The sequence below is a fragment of the Lagopus muta genome, chromosome 8 (genome assembly GCF_023343835.1).
Source record: "Lagopus muta isolate bLagMut1 chromosome 8, bLagMut1 primary, whole genome shotgun sequence".
NCBI classification, from domain to species: domain Eukaryota; kingdom Metazoa; phylum Chordata; class Aves; order Galliformes; family Phasianidae; genus Lagopus; species Lagopus muta.
Window position 1 is genome coordinate 25,015,818 of NC_064440.1, and position 15,377 is coordinate 25,031,194.

Below are 15,377 nucleotides of genomic sequence, written 5' to 3' on the forward strand. Positions count from 1 at the left end.
GTGGTGAGAGTAAGGATTCTGACATCATTTATTTCCATCCCCACTCTAGTGTGTGTTTGGCTCTACAACTGCTGTGCTTTTTCTTGTGCATACTCTAAACACACTGACCTGTATATGGGGCTGCACTTCTCTCCCACTGATCTCCCCTGACACACAGAGCTCTGTTTCCGTCCCTCCTTTGCCACTTGATTGCCCTGATTACATTTTAAATAATATTTAGAGGCAGACTATTCTACAAAGACTAGAAGCAAAGTCCCAGATCTCCGCTGGAACCACCGAATACAAAATTTAAACAAAGAACAGACGTGAAATATTGATAACATTTGAATGTTACTCATGCTCTATTGACACTGTGATGCTGCAGGAAGCTGAGTGTATTATAAAAATAACCGAATGGCAGATCCAATAGTATGCAAATATTTGCTTTCAAGTTCCTTCACACTGAGAACACAAAACTCGATACTTACAAATAACCATACTACAAAAAGATTTTCATCCTTAACAATCTCTACTAGAAAAATGAGAAGGAAGAGCAAGAAACCTAATTTGTTTTGAGCAGCAAGTTCTTGATGGAACAGAGAGTCATTAACAAGAGCCAGCAGATTACTAAGTGAACTGCACTGTAGATTGCTAAGAATGATAGTAGTAAAAACACGAATTTCAGTTATCTACATAAAGGGCCTGATTATATGCTCCCTAAAATACATGCATCATTTAACTATAGTCAAGCGTAACTAAAACTGTATTAGTCAACCACACAAGCTTCTCAATGTTTTTAGTTTAATGTATACAAATCCATGTGCATATATTAATTAAAACCCCAGTACGGACAAAAGTTTTGCTCAAGTTGTCATATACATGCCTTTTGCAAGGTTTTTTCTATCTAGTATAGATTAGTGGACCACTGATTAGTTAGGTTTTACTGCTGCAGCACCCAATGCACTTAATTTTCTAAACAGGGAAGACCCCTTGGGAGAGGAACACTTAGTACTTGATGTCAGAAAGCTTTCGAGGATTTTTAACCTCTTACTGTACTAGAACAGAATGTGACCCTATATGGCAAACACCTACTAATACCCCCTATGATAAAGTATTACTGTTATTATAATTTCTTTGAAGACTCCTCAGAAAACACATCAAATCACTTTAAAAAATAAACATGTAATTTGTTAGATGGGTTATAAATGGAATGATAGTAAGATGCAACATCTAGCTCTAGAAAACCAACACACCCACACTCCTGTCACGTGATACAATTTTTGCCTTCCCTCTCTTCCCACAAATCATACCTTAGTTGGTGCTTGTTGGATAGACCTGCTGGATAGCTTCTGACCTAAAAAAGCAACACAGTGTGTTTTATATGTGCCTTTTTCATCCACTAATGGGTTGTATTGATATTATCATCATGAATGGAACAGGTTCACATGTTTACTCATAAGAAAGTTTGCTTGGCAGGGAAGGGTAGACCAGAAAGAATCTTCTCAGTGTTCCATGAAGAGCAGTGCCTTTCCAAAGCCTCATCCTCAGCTACACTGCACTTCCTATTCCAGATTCCTTCTACCTAACCTAAGAACACATCTGTTTGAACAAGTGTACAGGAGCATATTCTAAGTTTGCCAACAGCAAACTCAAATGAACAGCCAGCTACTATCCATACCAAAATGGATGATTAGTCACAAAGCAAGGATAAAAAATAATTAAAGGAATACATGAACTTAGATCCAAGGGAGACAATGAAAAACTGACAGAAGCAAACCTTTACTCGTGCAGTGAAGTCATTAATTACTTTCAACAACATAATGACAAAACAGGACAGAGGACTTGGATCGAAGCCCTAATAAATGTGAGGAGAGGTTTGGTTGGAGTGTATTTGAGGTAGACAGGGCAGCAGTCAGAGGGATGAGGGGAGCATCAAGTTAATTTAGATGGGAAGAAAAGGCATTTTCCTTGGTAATGTGTAAAGAAGAGGCATCTCCTGGGTTTAAACCCTAAGAGCTGTTTCTTCATCAGACTAGGAGAAGATATTTAATTGCCTTTGGTACTCCCCAAAACTTAAGCAGCTCTGTTGGTTCTAAGGACAAGACAGGCTTTTTCTCTCACACGTGTATATCTTCCCCATGAACTCAGCCCTCCCTCACTCTACTGCCCCAGAAACTGGATCTGCACTGAACCTTTGTGATGGGCTTGCAAACCCTTTCCAGGGCCAGGAGCTCCCTCCAGCTCAGCCCTCCTCACAGGGACGTCTCCTTTCACACCTGCAGGACTTTCTTCCTTCTATCAAGTCTCCCTGGACTTGTCCTGCTTGTTCTCATTACTACACAGCGATCACTGCCCTTGTAACTTTTGTATTTCTCCCCATGAATACCCATAATCACAACATAGACCACTTTTTTAAAGAGAAAGTAGTTTACATTTGAATAGTAGTACTATACATTAAATTACTATATAAATATATATATATATATATATATATACATACATATACAGACATTTGTGGCTCTAAATTTTGTATAAGCTGCAACAATCTTTATACCACACAAGCAAATTTGGGGTTTGAACAGTGCAAAAAGAAACAAACCTGTGCACTCATTAACACCACTGGTTTCCATCCAAAAGGATGCCATTCTGGGTAAGAGCTATAGATATGTGCCTTCTGGTGTCTTTTCTATGCTTTTGCAAAAGACTTTTTTGCATGCATATACATAAGCACAGCCCTTCTTGTAAAGCCAACCAACCACCATTACAGCAACCAAGAATGAGAGTAAATTGGAAAAGAATTTGCTCATTTACAATGCCATGGAAACTCAGGATTTCTGTTTGCAAAACAAACACTTGAACCATAACAGTCACAAGAAAACAAAGTAAACATCAGAAAAACATTTGCAAATCCAACTTAACCCCACAACCAACTACTGTGCACCAAGCTACACAGCTTTCTCAGGAAAACAAACAAAAAACAATCTTGAGTATTCTATTCAAACAAATTGAAGTGCATTGAAAGTGCTATTGTTTACCTGTAATTTTTTTCCTGTACGTGTGAGATTTTTTTCCTGTAAGTTTTAAGTGGACATTAGTGAACTAAGTTGTTTATGTGAATACAGATGCTTAAACGTGTGATCTCCATCAGCAACACACACAAAGCAAGAGTAAACATACCTTTCAAACAGGAAACAAACTTAAAAGGCAACTCAGTACTAAACTGGAATACACATGTGGAAGATGAAGTGGAATTCTGTGAAAGTGAAGGAAACTATTGACCGAAGCATTTCAAACAAAATTTTCCTAGGAACAGAATTGCCACTTTCACCCCCAGCTTTTGCACAGTCTACATCATCTTCAAATTTCTCCCAACCTTTTCTTCTGTTGTTTTCAAGGTATCATGGAAACCAGGATCAATCATAAAAAATAATTATATGGCCTGTAACTCGAAACAGATTACAAAATTTCCATAAGCTATGAACACTAAACAAAAAATAGAAGTACCCTCAGAAACATTGTTCAGCACAGGATTAACTTGTAGCTACTGGTAGGAAGAACTAAGCCAATTAAAAAATAAATCTGTTGATGAGAGAACTAAAGCAAGAACCACTGGAAATAAAACTTCTTTCCTCAAGTTTTTACACCGGCCATAAGCACATTGATTCCTTTGAAAACAAACAAATAAACCAACCAAAACTGAAATAACCTCTTGCTGGTTAGCTGTAACTTGTTTTGAGAATAAGCACTTTCAAAAATGAGAAGGGATTCTTAAAGAGGAAAATAAATATAACAAGGGAAAAAAGTTCTGTGGAAGAAGTGGAAAAAGGCAATATACTTTGGAATGTATTAATTTAAGACAAACAGATGGTGGTGGAATCACTGAGCAGTGTGGAATAAGGTACCCATCCTGGCATACAACAACTAAATTTGAAAAGATGACTACTGCCTCCAGAACGCTGAGTGCAGCAGAGAACATCCATTCTGGACATACTTTCACAATTAACAGGGAAAAAAACCCACCACCACCACAAGGGTGAATCTCACAGGATTTACCTACCCAGAAATGAGTAAGGCATACCACAAAACAAGTCCATGTAGAAACAAGTATCAGACACTCCAAACATCTGAAGATTCTCTATGCACTTGCATGATGAAACACTGGCTCTTTGTATTTATCATCTGTTGGAAAGTTCAGATTTAAGCTAATCCATAAACATTAACCTTAAAATTAACAGTATTAACAGCAATAGTTAATTAACCTCACAGAAGTCAATACATGTTTATGTTAAGACTACAACATAACTATCTAACAGATGCTGCTTACAGAGGTATTAGGAACCCAATTTCAACCAGCGACTTTCCAAAGTTTTAGCTTTAAAGACAGAAAAGAAAGTTAAAAATCAGTTTTAAATGGCCACTATTCAAATGAGGTTTGTGAATGCCTTGAATGCATATTAATAAATGTAGTAATTTCAAAACATTAATCTTTATGTTCATATATATACACACAATATTCCTAACATTTTCTCTCAGCATAAGTCCACATTTTTTTTATTGCTTTTTTAGAGTGGAGAAGAGAAAGTCTTCTGCCTGCATTCTTGTACAGCATGCAGAAAAACATCTAATTCTGTGATCAGTTTCTTAAACAATTCAAAAGGAACTACTGGTACTGCTATACACAAAATATTTTAGACGCTACTCTAAAAATTCAATGTCTGAAAAACCAATGCCACTGTTTAACTTGATACCTACATTGGCATCAGTTTCATTTCACTTACTGCTTTAAATAGATTCCTTTTTTTTTTTGTTGCTGTTGTTATTAAAGAAAGTTATCTATCACGGATCACGCAATTCAACTTCTGTCTTTTATTATGACTTTGGCTTAAGCGTTGCCAAAAGGTACTACTCAACCATATTCAGTTTGATTAAACTTCCTGGTAACTCTTTTAAGTACTTCAGACCAGTTCAGTCCTAGAAGCTGCTATTACAGAAAAAAAACCAAGTTTGTTTCCTGAATGTTATGGCGACAGAACATATTGCTTGCATTTATATTACTTGCTTTGTTCTCTTGGGCCTCTCTGTTAGTAATGTATATGTAAGCCTCACAATCATGAACAGCAGCAAGTTAAGATAGATTCACAAATATAATTTAAGTGCATAAAGCAAAAGGTAGAGAAGCTGAAACTGCAGCATCAATTTTTCTTTTTTTTTTTTTTTTTTCTAAAACAAAAAAAACAAACCAAGACTACTTTTAGATGTAACGACCAACTATTGCTACAATACCACTGCAAAGACTGCAAGTGGCAACACAGATGTGGCACTTAGGTACGTGGTTTAGTTGATGATTAGACTTGTTGATCTTAGAGGACTTTTCCAACCTTAATGATTCTATGATTACAAAGCTAGAACAGGGTTAAAGACATCATAAGCTGAAAACATTCATTGTTACAATTCACAGATGTTTCTTCATCATCCAACTAAGTTCACCTGGCATCCTCACCTTTCTTCTCTCCTTGATCCTCACACCACTAACATGATCAGGTCAAAGCTGCATTTTCTTAAGCATCCATGTCCTTCATCACGTAGAAATGTAGTCTATTAGACCTTTGTTTTGTCACAAAACTATTGTGTTCATGAACTTTGTTGTTGGAATCCAGAGTCTGGGAGCTGGCAGATTCTGTGGACTGCGTAGCACTGTAACAGTTCATGATCTCAAGGAGAAAAGCAAATCAAGCATTTTAATCCACTTTCTAACACTAACTGTGGAAGACCTTTTGAAATGCTGACCAAAATGGACCATTTGGATAGCATTCAAATTATTCAAAACATAAAACGGAAGAGAGAAGAGTTGTTTCACCTGGTAAGTGAACAGATTTGGAATTGGCAGTGAGTCACATCAGTTGTAAATCAAAATAGTTATCTGTCAGAACTATTTAAAATACGCCCAGTCTGAATGTCACAGTACCATTTAAAAAGAATGGCATTATTTTAAGAGTACCTGCCTTTCTTCCCAAGGCATTTAGAGTCCTCTGACTTGAAAAATCCATACAGCCTTCACAGATTTAAACAGAGGAGGATCTCTGGCAGTCTCTGATTTTATCCGGCTCCACAGACAGTGCTTTTTCTCTTGGCTCTTGTTTAACTTGGCTCATACAGATACCAGCCTCTGTATTATTTTCATCTTAAAACAGAACAAAACAAAACATTAAAGTCCAAATAGCACCGATAACACTTCAGCTCCAATAACTGTATGCATTTAAAAGAAAAAGACACATTGTTGCTTACCAAATAAACAATAAAATATGTTGATTTAAAAAATGACCTAAACTTTGGCACGATTGGCCTCTGGTCAGTGACTGCATGTTTGTTCTCATCAGGAAATAGCTTATTCTTAAGCTACCACTTTAGATAAGAGAAAGGCTAGAAAATTCAAAATAACTTCAACTAAGTGCATGTATACACGCAGGGGGAAAAAGCATCTTGAAATAATCACTGACTGAACTGGTGAGTGTTTCATCCAAATCAGCTCTGTAACATTAATTCCTCATCAATACAGACTTGTTTGTGTCCTCCCAATCTTCAGACAAAGAAATCTGGACTCTGCAACAGCAAAGAGGAGGATTGGTGTATTTTATGAGCAAGGCTTCCACCTAACTTAGGAAAGGCACAGATATCCTCACAATTTCCAAATCCAGATGGTGATGACAGTTTAAGATCTGGAGCAGAAGTAAAAAGAAATCCCAGACGAACAGCGAGTGCAGTTCCTCCAGTTGTATGATTTAAATTTTATATTTGGCTAAATTTTTGTATATAAACTAGTATTTTAAAATGTATATTAAATATTAACTATTATTTGAAAGGCATCTACATCTTGATTGCACAAATGGGCTAAACAACTGAGTGAAGGAGGTATATTTGATAGCCTCTCTTAAATAACCTTTACCCAGAAGGAAAAGTTTGTCATCAGAACAGTGAAATCCTATTATGACAAGGAAGAAGACAAGCTACAAAAAAAATACAGCCAAGAGAAGAACTCTTACATTTAACTTTGACAATACTGCCACACAGAAATAACCTAATGATGATTTAAAAAACCTGAAAAAAAATTATTTATAAAGACTCCTAACCAAACTCAGTATTTGTTACTTTACATGCTCACTTCTCCTAACAAAATTTGAAGATGAGTGTTTTAGCTAAATGTTGGGATTTGGAGCAAAACAACAACTTCACAAGCTGGTATTTTGCCAGTGAAAGTGATTGCAAGTAGTTCAACTAAGTCTCTATTTTTATAGCAAAAATTACATAAATATATTTTACAGCCATTGTGGTTTTACAGTAAATACTAATTAGAATCAGCTGGAACAAACCTATACTGGAGCTCCCCTTAATCAGCACATTTATCTACTTTGTTTTAGGACACACAGAACAAAATCCAATGTATTTTCTATATGTACATGTATTGGGAAGAGTGCAACTTACGAAGTGCAGGCTGGCTTTCCACAATCTGTACTGGAATAGTCTGCACATCTCCCAAGAGAACTTGCTGGATTCCTCCTTCTAGGCTTCTGGAGTCCCCTTCCCTGTCAAGTGCTACCAGGTGGCCCATGGTGACCAGATTCTGATCAGTGGCAGGAGAAGTCTCAAAAGCAGAGGCAGTAGCACTGTGCTGTGCTAGGCCAGCACCTTTTTGCAGACTGTGCCCCTGACCAAGTACTGGAGGATGGTTGGTTACTGCACTCTCTATGGAATCCAAGAGATTTGCAGAATTGGAATGGGAATGGTTATTTACAGCTATCAGGGCTGTTGACCCATTTGTGGAGGTAAAGTTTGATTGCATCTGTAATCCCTGCAAAAGAGAAAGCAGAAGTACAAATATAATAGCATTTAAAGCAGAAGAGATTTCTATTTGAATAACACATTTCGCAGTGCTGGAACTGGATAGGTTCTGACCTTCTATACATCATCTCTTTTGAAGAGTCAACTTCAGCATCTGCAGATTATACTTGTTTCAGGAAACATAGCAGACAGTGGTGTCCAGCAGCATCTTGAAAACTACTAAGGACCATAAAAATCTAATTTTGGACAGATACTGAGTTTCAAATCCTTCCTCAATACATGTTTATGCCCATGAGGGATGTGCACTAAAAGCTAAGTATACTGGTTTAAAGGATGGTGGGGTGTGAAGCCAAGGTGGCTACCTTCAGCAAGAGAAGCAAATAGCAAGAAGAGCATTTCATTGCAGGTTGTATCTCTACGGAAGAGATTATGACCTTCAGGACACACAAGGATAGCTTAGGAAAGACAGTTAAGAAAGACAGGTTTGAAGCAACATGAACTTCAGAAGAAACTCCTTAAGCATGGTATACTTAGCCCTGCACCTCACCTTTTCAATCTGGAAGTCTTACATTTCTGATCTGGGAACAGTTTTAGGATTTAAACATATTTTCCCTTACGAGGCTGGAGAAAGATTTAAAAGGAATATGATTGACATATCCTTCCTCAACTTTGCAGCCAGGCCAAAAGTAGGGCCAAAGTAGGACTTGAGAGCTATTTCTAAGTCCACATTCCCTCACAGCCAGTGTTTGGGATCAGTAGTTGAGAGGAAACTTCATATTTATAGCTTCCTTCAGTACTCCCAACAAAGAACACCTGACATTCTCTAAAAAACTTGACCATACCTGAAATTGTGCAAATATCTTGGGCTGAAGTGAAGAGAGAGAAGACAACAGTTGAGCTTTTTCTGATAGCAGGGTCTCTGCGCTCTGGTTGGATTCTGCTTTGGTGATGACTGACTCCCCTGGTGAGCTTCCTGCAGTACCACAGACAGTAAGCAGACTGTTAGAACTGTTTCTTCCTTGTTTAAAAGCCTCCCCTGTGAATGGAACAAGCCAGGCCCCTTCAATCTCAATATGGATGTAGTTAAGACATGTCTACACACACACGCTCTTCTCTTTTGCAGAAGAGCTTGGATAGTAAAGAAAAAAAAAAAAAGTTTGTTACAAGAAAAAAACATCATAGGAAGACATCATAAGAAGATGTGTTAACTATTGCAAATGAAAAAGAAGTATTCTGGACAGCAACATAATTGCTCCCTACTCTCTGTGTTGTATTCCTAATTCTAAAATAAAAGTTGAAACATTTCTATCAAAACAGCAATCTTATAATGTGACCACACAGGCACCTTCAGTAAGGGCTCAATAACAGGCAGGCATTACAAGGTTGGATTCCAAATAGAAACATACACAGAAAATCCAGCAATTCTTCTCATTCATTCCAAAGCATATTTGTACAATTAGGAAAACTTCTATGCACTATACACACATCAGGTGTAATTTTAAAGAAAGCCCATTTATCTGATGCCTAGAGATTGCATTGTATTCTCCAAATTCTTACTTACAGCAAAAATAATTGTCTTTATTTCCTTAAGACTTGGGGAAATCAAGACTTGCCACAATTTCTGCAAAAGCAATTCCAGTAGGATTATTCCATTCCTGTTTGAGATATCCAGGACTTTTTGGCTAAGATGTATACAGGCACAATTACATTACTGCTCTAATTTCTGCTTTGCGGTTTTACTGCTGTAACTATGAAAGAAGAGATTGCCATGTGCACGTGCATTAGTCCACGGAACGGGAAAAAGTGAGAATCAAGTTTCAAAACGCTCTTTAGAAAAAAATAGAAAAAAAAAACATACAAAGCTTCCATCCATCTAAGCAACTTGTTTCTCTAAGCAATCTAAGCAGCTAAGCAATATGTTCCTCATCATACATAATGAATTGTAAGCTCACTTTCTTTATCCTGACAATAACATACGGTCTAAGTCTTATTGAATACAACCACTCCAAAGACTCGGTGTTTTTTAATATTATACAGAGATCCCATATGAATATGTGAATATTCACATGTAGGAAGAGAAGGCAGTTCTCTTCTGAGAATGTACTCTACACGATAAGCCTAGGTATGAATCTAACAGATCAAATCCAATTCTACCCAGTCCTTACACTGCATGGATATTTAGTATGAATGCCAGAAGTTAAACACATCCATGGTATTCTATTCCACTTGTCAGCATACTTCATGAGAGATACAAAAGGAAACAGACTTAGGAATTCTGACAGCGATTCTTACACTTAGTAGTAAAGAGACAAAAAACAGTATTCTCTGATGAAGGATATTCCTCATATGCCTAGAATTCTAGTCAGAGGCATGGACTTCTGCACAGAAAATGAAACAAACATCTGGGGTTTAATTCTGTTACTGCTGGTTTCTTCGGTGCTGTACATGAACAAATTTACACAAGTTGAAATAAAGAACAATACATACACAAACAGCAGTTTGAGAAGTCCGTACTGTTTTTCCCTTGCTACATTTTAATATTCTTGAGCAAGTACTGATTTCTTCAAAGTGGGCTTCTTTTTTTCACGTAGACATTTATTATAATTGTGTTTGCAGTGTGTGTGGACTCATCCTCACATAAATTTAATTGGAGACAAGATATGCTGGAGTTAGATTGTCTGCTTACATTCACTGAATTGGTGCACACGTGCAGAAAGCCAAACACATCCAACACTGTAACCTCCTCTAAAGTCAGAACCCGTCTGAATGGATGTTTACATCATTTTTTAAGGCAAGTTAGTCTATCAGATATCTGTGAAAGATGACAAGAACTGATCTTCCTGAACTTTCATCAGCATTCAGATAGTTTGTACCAAATTTGCCCTGCTCAGCTGTTGGAACTACCATTTTGTTTCTCTCCATAAAAGCACACTAATGGAAATATTAGCACAGGAGTGCAAGCTTAAACACATTAAGTCTGTTTATATTGCAAATAGCAAACTCCTTTTCTAAAAAACAAGACTTCCTTAAAAAACAAAACAAAACAAAACATTCAAATTGAGCCTAAAAATTTACCTTTCATACTCTGATAGTTGTCGACACTGAATTTCTTGCCTTAAGAGTATAAGTGTACAGGACACTTCTCTGTTCAATTTTTGTAACAAAGACTATAAAAAGAGTTCAGAAATAAAACAGAAGCCCAACTTTAGCTTTATTACTAATTACTAATGCACCGGTGTACACAATATTGCTCAAGAGAGAAATTGCCCAGTGAGCAATCAAGGGGGTTTAAAAAAATATAGATCAAGAAGTGAAGAGGGCCAAAGAGGAAAGAAGTCCAAACATATCTACATTTCTTCAGGCAAGAAACCACAGAGGAGGTTAAGTTCTGACTTAGACAGATCCTTAATTATGACAACTGTGGCAGTGCACCTTTGATTCCCATAGAACTCTCTACCAGCTGTCTGGAAAAATAAACACTACATTCCAGATAAATGAGAAAACAAGCCAGCAGTGCTACTGAGATTAATAACATTAAGATAATGCTGCAAGTTTCTTAATGGAATGTGTGGAGATAATTAGGTTCATCCACCTTGCTGCAGTCACATTCCTGCTAAAGCCATCAAATTCTCTAATGAGTCTCTTAACATATATTTGTTAAACAACAGATGGGAAAAGCATCCACAAACATACAGGGAAGTTCTTTCATGCCACACTGGGCAAAATATCCTTGAAACAGAAATATACTTCAAATCTAGGTAAAATGGAGAAAATAATGTCATTTTAAATTTACTATCAGACTCCATGATCCAATGGAGTACTTCAACCTATGTGCAATCCTAACTACATGGGTGGCATTTAGATTTATTTACAAACACCCTTATTTGTTTTACTAAATGTTTTGAAGTTGGAGTAGCACTTGCTACAAAGGAAGCATAGCGTACCTAAAATAAACCTAAAATACATAGATAAAATAAATTTCTATATAAATCCACACAGCTTTTGCAGTGAAATGAGAGGAAGTCACAGAATCACAGAATGACCAGGGTTGGAAGGGACCTCGAGGATCATGAATCTCCAACCCCCCTGCCACATGCAGGGCCACCAACCTCCCCATTCAATACTAGACCAGCAGACCAGGGCTCCATCCAATCTGGCCTTGAACACCTCCAGGGACAGGGCATCCACAGCCTCTCTAGGCAGCCTATTCCAGCACCTCACCACTCTCTCTGTAAAGAACTTCCCCCTGACATCCAACCTAAATCTTCCCTCCCTCAACTTAAAACCACTTCCCCTTGTCCTGCAGTTATCAACCCTTTCAAAGAGTTGATTCCCCCCCTGTCTGTAGGCTCCCCCTTTAGGTACTGAAAGGCTGCAATGAAGTCACCTCGCAGCCTTCTTTCCTCCAGGTTGAACAAGCCCGGATCCCTCACCCTATCTTCGTAGGGGAGGTGCTCCAGTCCCCTGATCATCTTTGTGGCTCTCCTCTGGACCCTCTCCAACAGTTCCCTGTCTTTCTTGTACTGGGGTCTTGTTACCTGGCTGAACAATTGTTTGAAAGAGACGCTATTTTGGCTTCACACATTACTATAGTCATTAACAATGAATTCCTGAGAAGCAGGAATCCCAACATGCACGAGTCCCCTTTAGCAAGGTACTGTCAGCATGTGCCAAGCACAGACCACTAAGGAACTCAAGCACCCAGTTGGTCCCAGCTGTGTGCCCTGATTGATATGAATCTCATTTGCTCTAATAACAGGTGTTACCAGCACCTCCATCCAAGGCAAACTGCTCTTTGAAAACAATCATCCCACAAAAAACTTCAGCTGCTTAAGGATACAAAGTAGAAGACAAATTTACAGCTTTTATAATTCTGTCAACTACATTAAGATTACACATTTTTTTCCTGTATGTTTGGTCAGTACCAAAAAAACCAACACAACATGCCCTTTCCTGCCTCAAACCAGAAACAGTTCTGAAGTAAATCTTGTTAATTTAACTGAGTGACAAAAACACAACAGAGACCTCTCTGAACAGAAAATGAATTTCTGGAGGTAAGTTATTAATACAGTCCTACCATTGGAAGGTGGTGAGGCAAACGTAACAGTCACTGTTTCTGTGAGAACATTCCCACCATCTGTGGTCCACTGAAGCTGAAAGAAGATCACAGTTCTCAGAAAGAGTTAAAGTTTTTCTATTGCAGAAACACAGGCTCATTTCAGAACATGCAAGAAAATAGTACATGAAACTATGCCTTTTTTTTTTTTTTTTTTTTTTTAAATAACTGCATTTTCTTGGTTTCCAACTTCTTGGTTGGAAGTTCTTGGTTTAAAATAAAAGATACTGCAAACTATTTTTAAACACACACTATACCAAGAAGGCTACAGTCATCTTATGAAAACTGGAAGACTTTGAACACAACAAAAAAACACAACAAACAAACTGCCAAACCACAATTTGGCCAACAAATATCACCCACTCACCTTAGCCCAGCGTAGTTTAGGGAGAGTGGAAAAACCCCAAAGACACAGCACTACTTAGTACTATAATTTGTCAAAGCTGATTTTAAACCTAATGACTGGAAAAACTAGGATCACTGTACATTTATTCGCACTCAATAGGTGGAAGAAATTTAAGGAACAGCATGTAAGTTACTCAACACTCTGAAGTATCTACTTCAGACTTACTTCACTTGCTAGAAAGTACACTCACGAATTGTACAAGTGCTAATTTAGGCTGCACCTGAGGCAGACTTCATTCCGACTTTTCAGATGTGGAAAAGTAGAAGCAACTTTTACAGCAACCAGATAAAGCCATTAACAGCTCTCTGATGCATGCCTTCTAGTTTCACGTAGTCATCATGTGAGCACTGCACTCAACTAATAGCCATCTAATGCTGAGGAGATAAATACTCAATATGGTCAAAAGGTTTTATTCACTTTTAATCAGTTTTGATCAGCAAGAGATTCCACTGAAAATACTGGTACTGGAAACAGGATGTCAGAGAATTCTGAAATGCAACTAAAAGTTAGAAGACTTACAGTATTAAACTCTTAAATTAAGAGTTTAATTAAATTAAAAGTAAATTAAGTATTAAACTTAAAGTATTAAACTCCAAAAATTGAAAAGAAACACCAGGGCCAACATACCGTCGCTGGAATGCTTTCTGAATTATATACCACATCACCATTTCTCAGGGACTTCTGCACTTCATGAATGTGGTTCTTGATGTCGTTCACAGTGGGAAAGAAGGATAGGTTATGTCTCTCTGGCACCTCATCAGGTTTGAATAATTCTCTTTCCACATACTTTCTGTCACATTAAAGGACAAAAATATTAAAATGAAAATACGCATATTTTAGATCTATTGTGCTATTTACTTGGGGTCTGGAGCACAAGTCTTATGAGGAGCGGCTGAGGGAGCTGGGATTATTCAGTCTGGAGAAGAGGAGGCTCAGGGGAGACCTCATTGCACTGTACAACCTCCTGAAGGGAGGGATTTGGCCTCTTCTCCCAGGCAACGAGCAGGGCACAGGGAAATGGCCTCAAGTTGTATCAGAGGATCAGAGGAGGTTTAGATTAGACATAAGGAAGAACTATTTCTCTCAGAGAGTGGTCAGGCACTGGAATGGCTGCCCAGGGAGGTGGTGGAGTCGCCGTCCCTGGCAGTGTTCAAGAGGCGTCTGGATGACGTGCTGCATGATATGGTAGTAGTAGTATGTAGTGCTGGTGGTGGCAATGGTGATGAGGAGACGGTGGGACTGGATGATCTTATAGGTCATTTCCAACCTTGTGATTCTATGATTCTATAATGAAGCCTTCATAGAAATATTACTTGTTACAGTTGCTGCTACCATCTCCCTCTCCAGCTTGCAATGACAATATAAGAGCAAGTTAAAAGATATTTGGATCCAGTTCTCTGTGCATCTGCTCTGGAGTTGGAATTTAAAAATACCCATCTGCTCAACAAACTTTAAAGAAGACAGCAGCTCTTAACAGTAGTCTACAATAAAATGGAAAGAGAAGACAAAATCCCTAAAAAAGAAAGAGATTCTAATAACATGTTGGAAATACGTACAGTTATGCATCAGTAATGCCATTTACTTACAAATCAAATTAATCAAATTCAAAACCACACATAGCACAGACTAAGAGCACTGACAGACAGCTCCGTACCTCAGTTGCTTCCTCACTGCATAGACTTGCTCTATTCCTTGAGACACCAGCTCTCGGATCTTGTCTGCCACTTGGGGATGAAGGCGGGAAGGCAGAGTGCAGTTCTCATCTCTACCAATGTCCTCCTCCTCCTCAGGAAAAGCAGCAGAAAAATGGGAGGGTGAAGAAGGAAGGCAGGAAGTTTCCATTTCATGATACTGGTGGGCTTGCTGAGTGGGTAACTGCACATACCACCTAGCAAGGAGGAAAGTCTTTATAATTCTCAAGCAAAGGCAGCAAAATAAATCGTTTGAGGAAAAAGCCTGACAATTAGGAATGAAACAGAGTGACCTCCTGAGCTGAAAGATACAGCTCTTCTGAGCTTATGGTCCTCTCACACCCTGTGT

The 15,377-nt window shown here is 38.1% G+C and overlaps 1 protein-coding gene across 6 annotated transcripts in view; it reads right to left on the reverse strand.

The window, feature by feature from the left end:
- Positions 1-1,301: 1,301 nt before the first annotated feature.
- Positions 1,302-15,377, reverse strand: part of CARF (calcium responsive transcription factor) — a 36,244-nt gene continuing 22,168 nt past the window's right edge. For 5 of the 6 annotated variants that reach the window (XM_048953182.1, XM_048953183.1, XM_048953180.1 and 2 more), the window contains 6 exons: positions 14,992-15,225; positions 13,965-14,127; positions 12,893-12,968; positions 8,658-8,788; positions 7,459-7,825; positions 6,028-6,160 (listed from right to left, as the gene is read on the reverse strand). In XM_048953182.1, the coding sequence (XP_048809139.1) occupies positions 6,042-6,160; positions 7,459-7,825; positions 8,658-8,788; positions 12,893-12,968; positions 13,965-14,127; positions 14,992-15,225 (1,090 nt within the window). In that variant the 3' untranslated portion in view covers positions 6,028-6,041. Of the gene's footprint in view, positions 1,334-5,977; positions 6,161-7,458; positions 7,826-8,657; positions 8,789-12,892; positions 12,969-13,964; positions 14,128-14,991; positions 15,226-15,377 lie in introns of those variants that run through there. The other variant, XR_007378602.1, reaches the window with a different exon arrangement.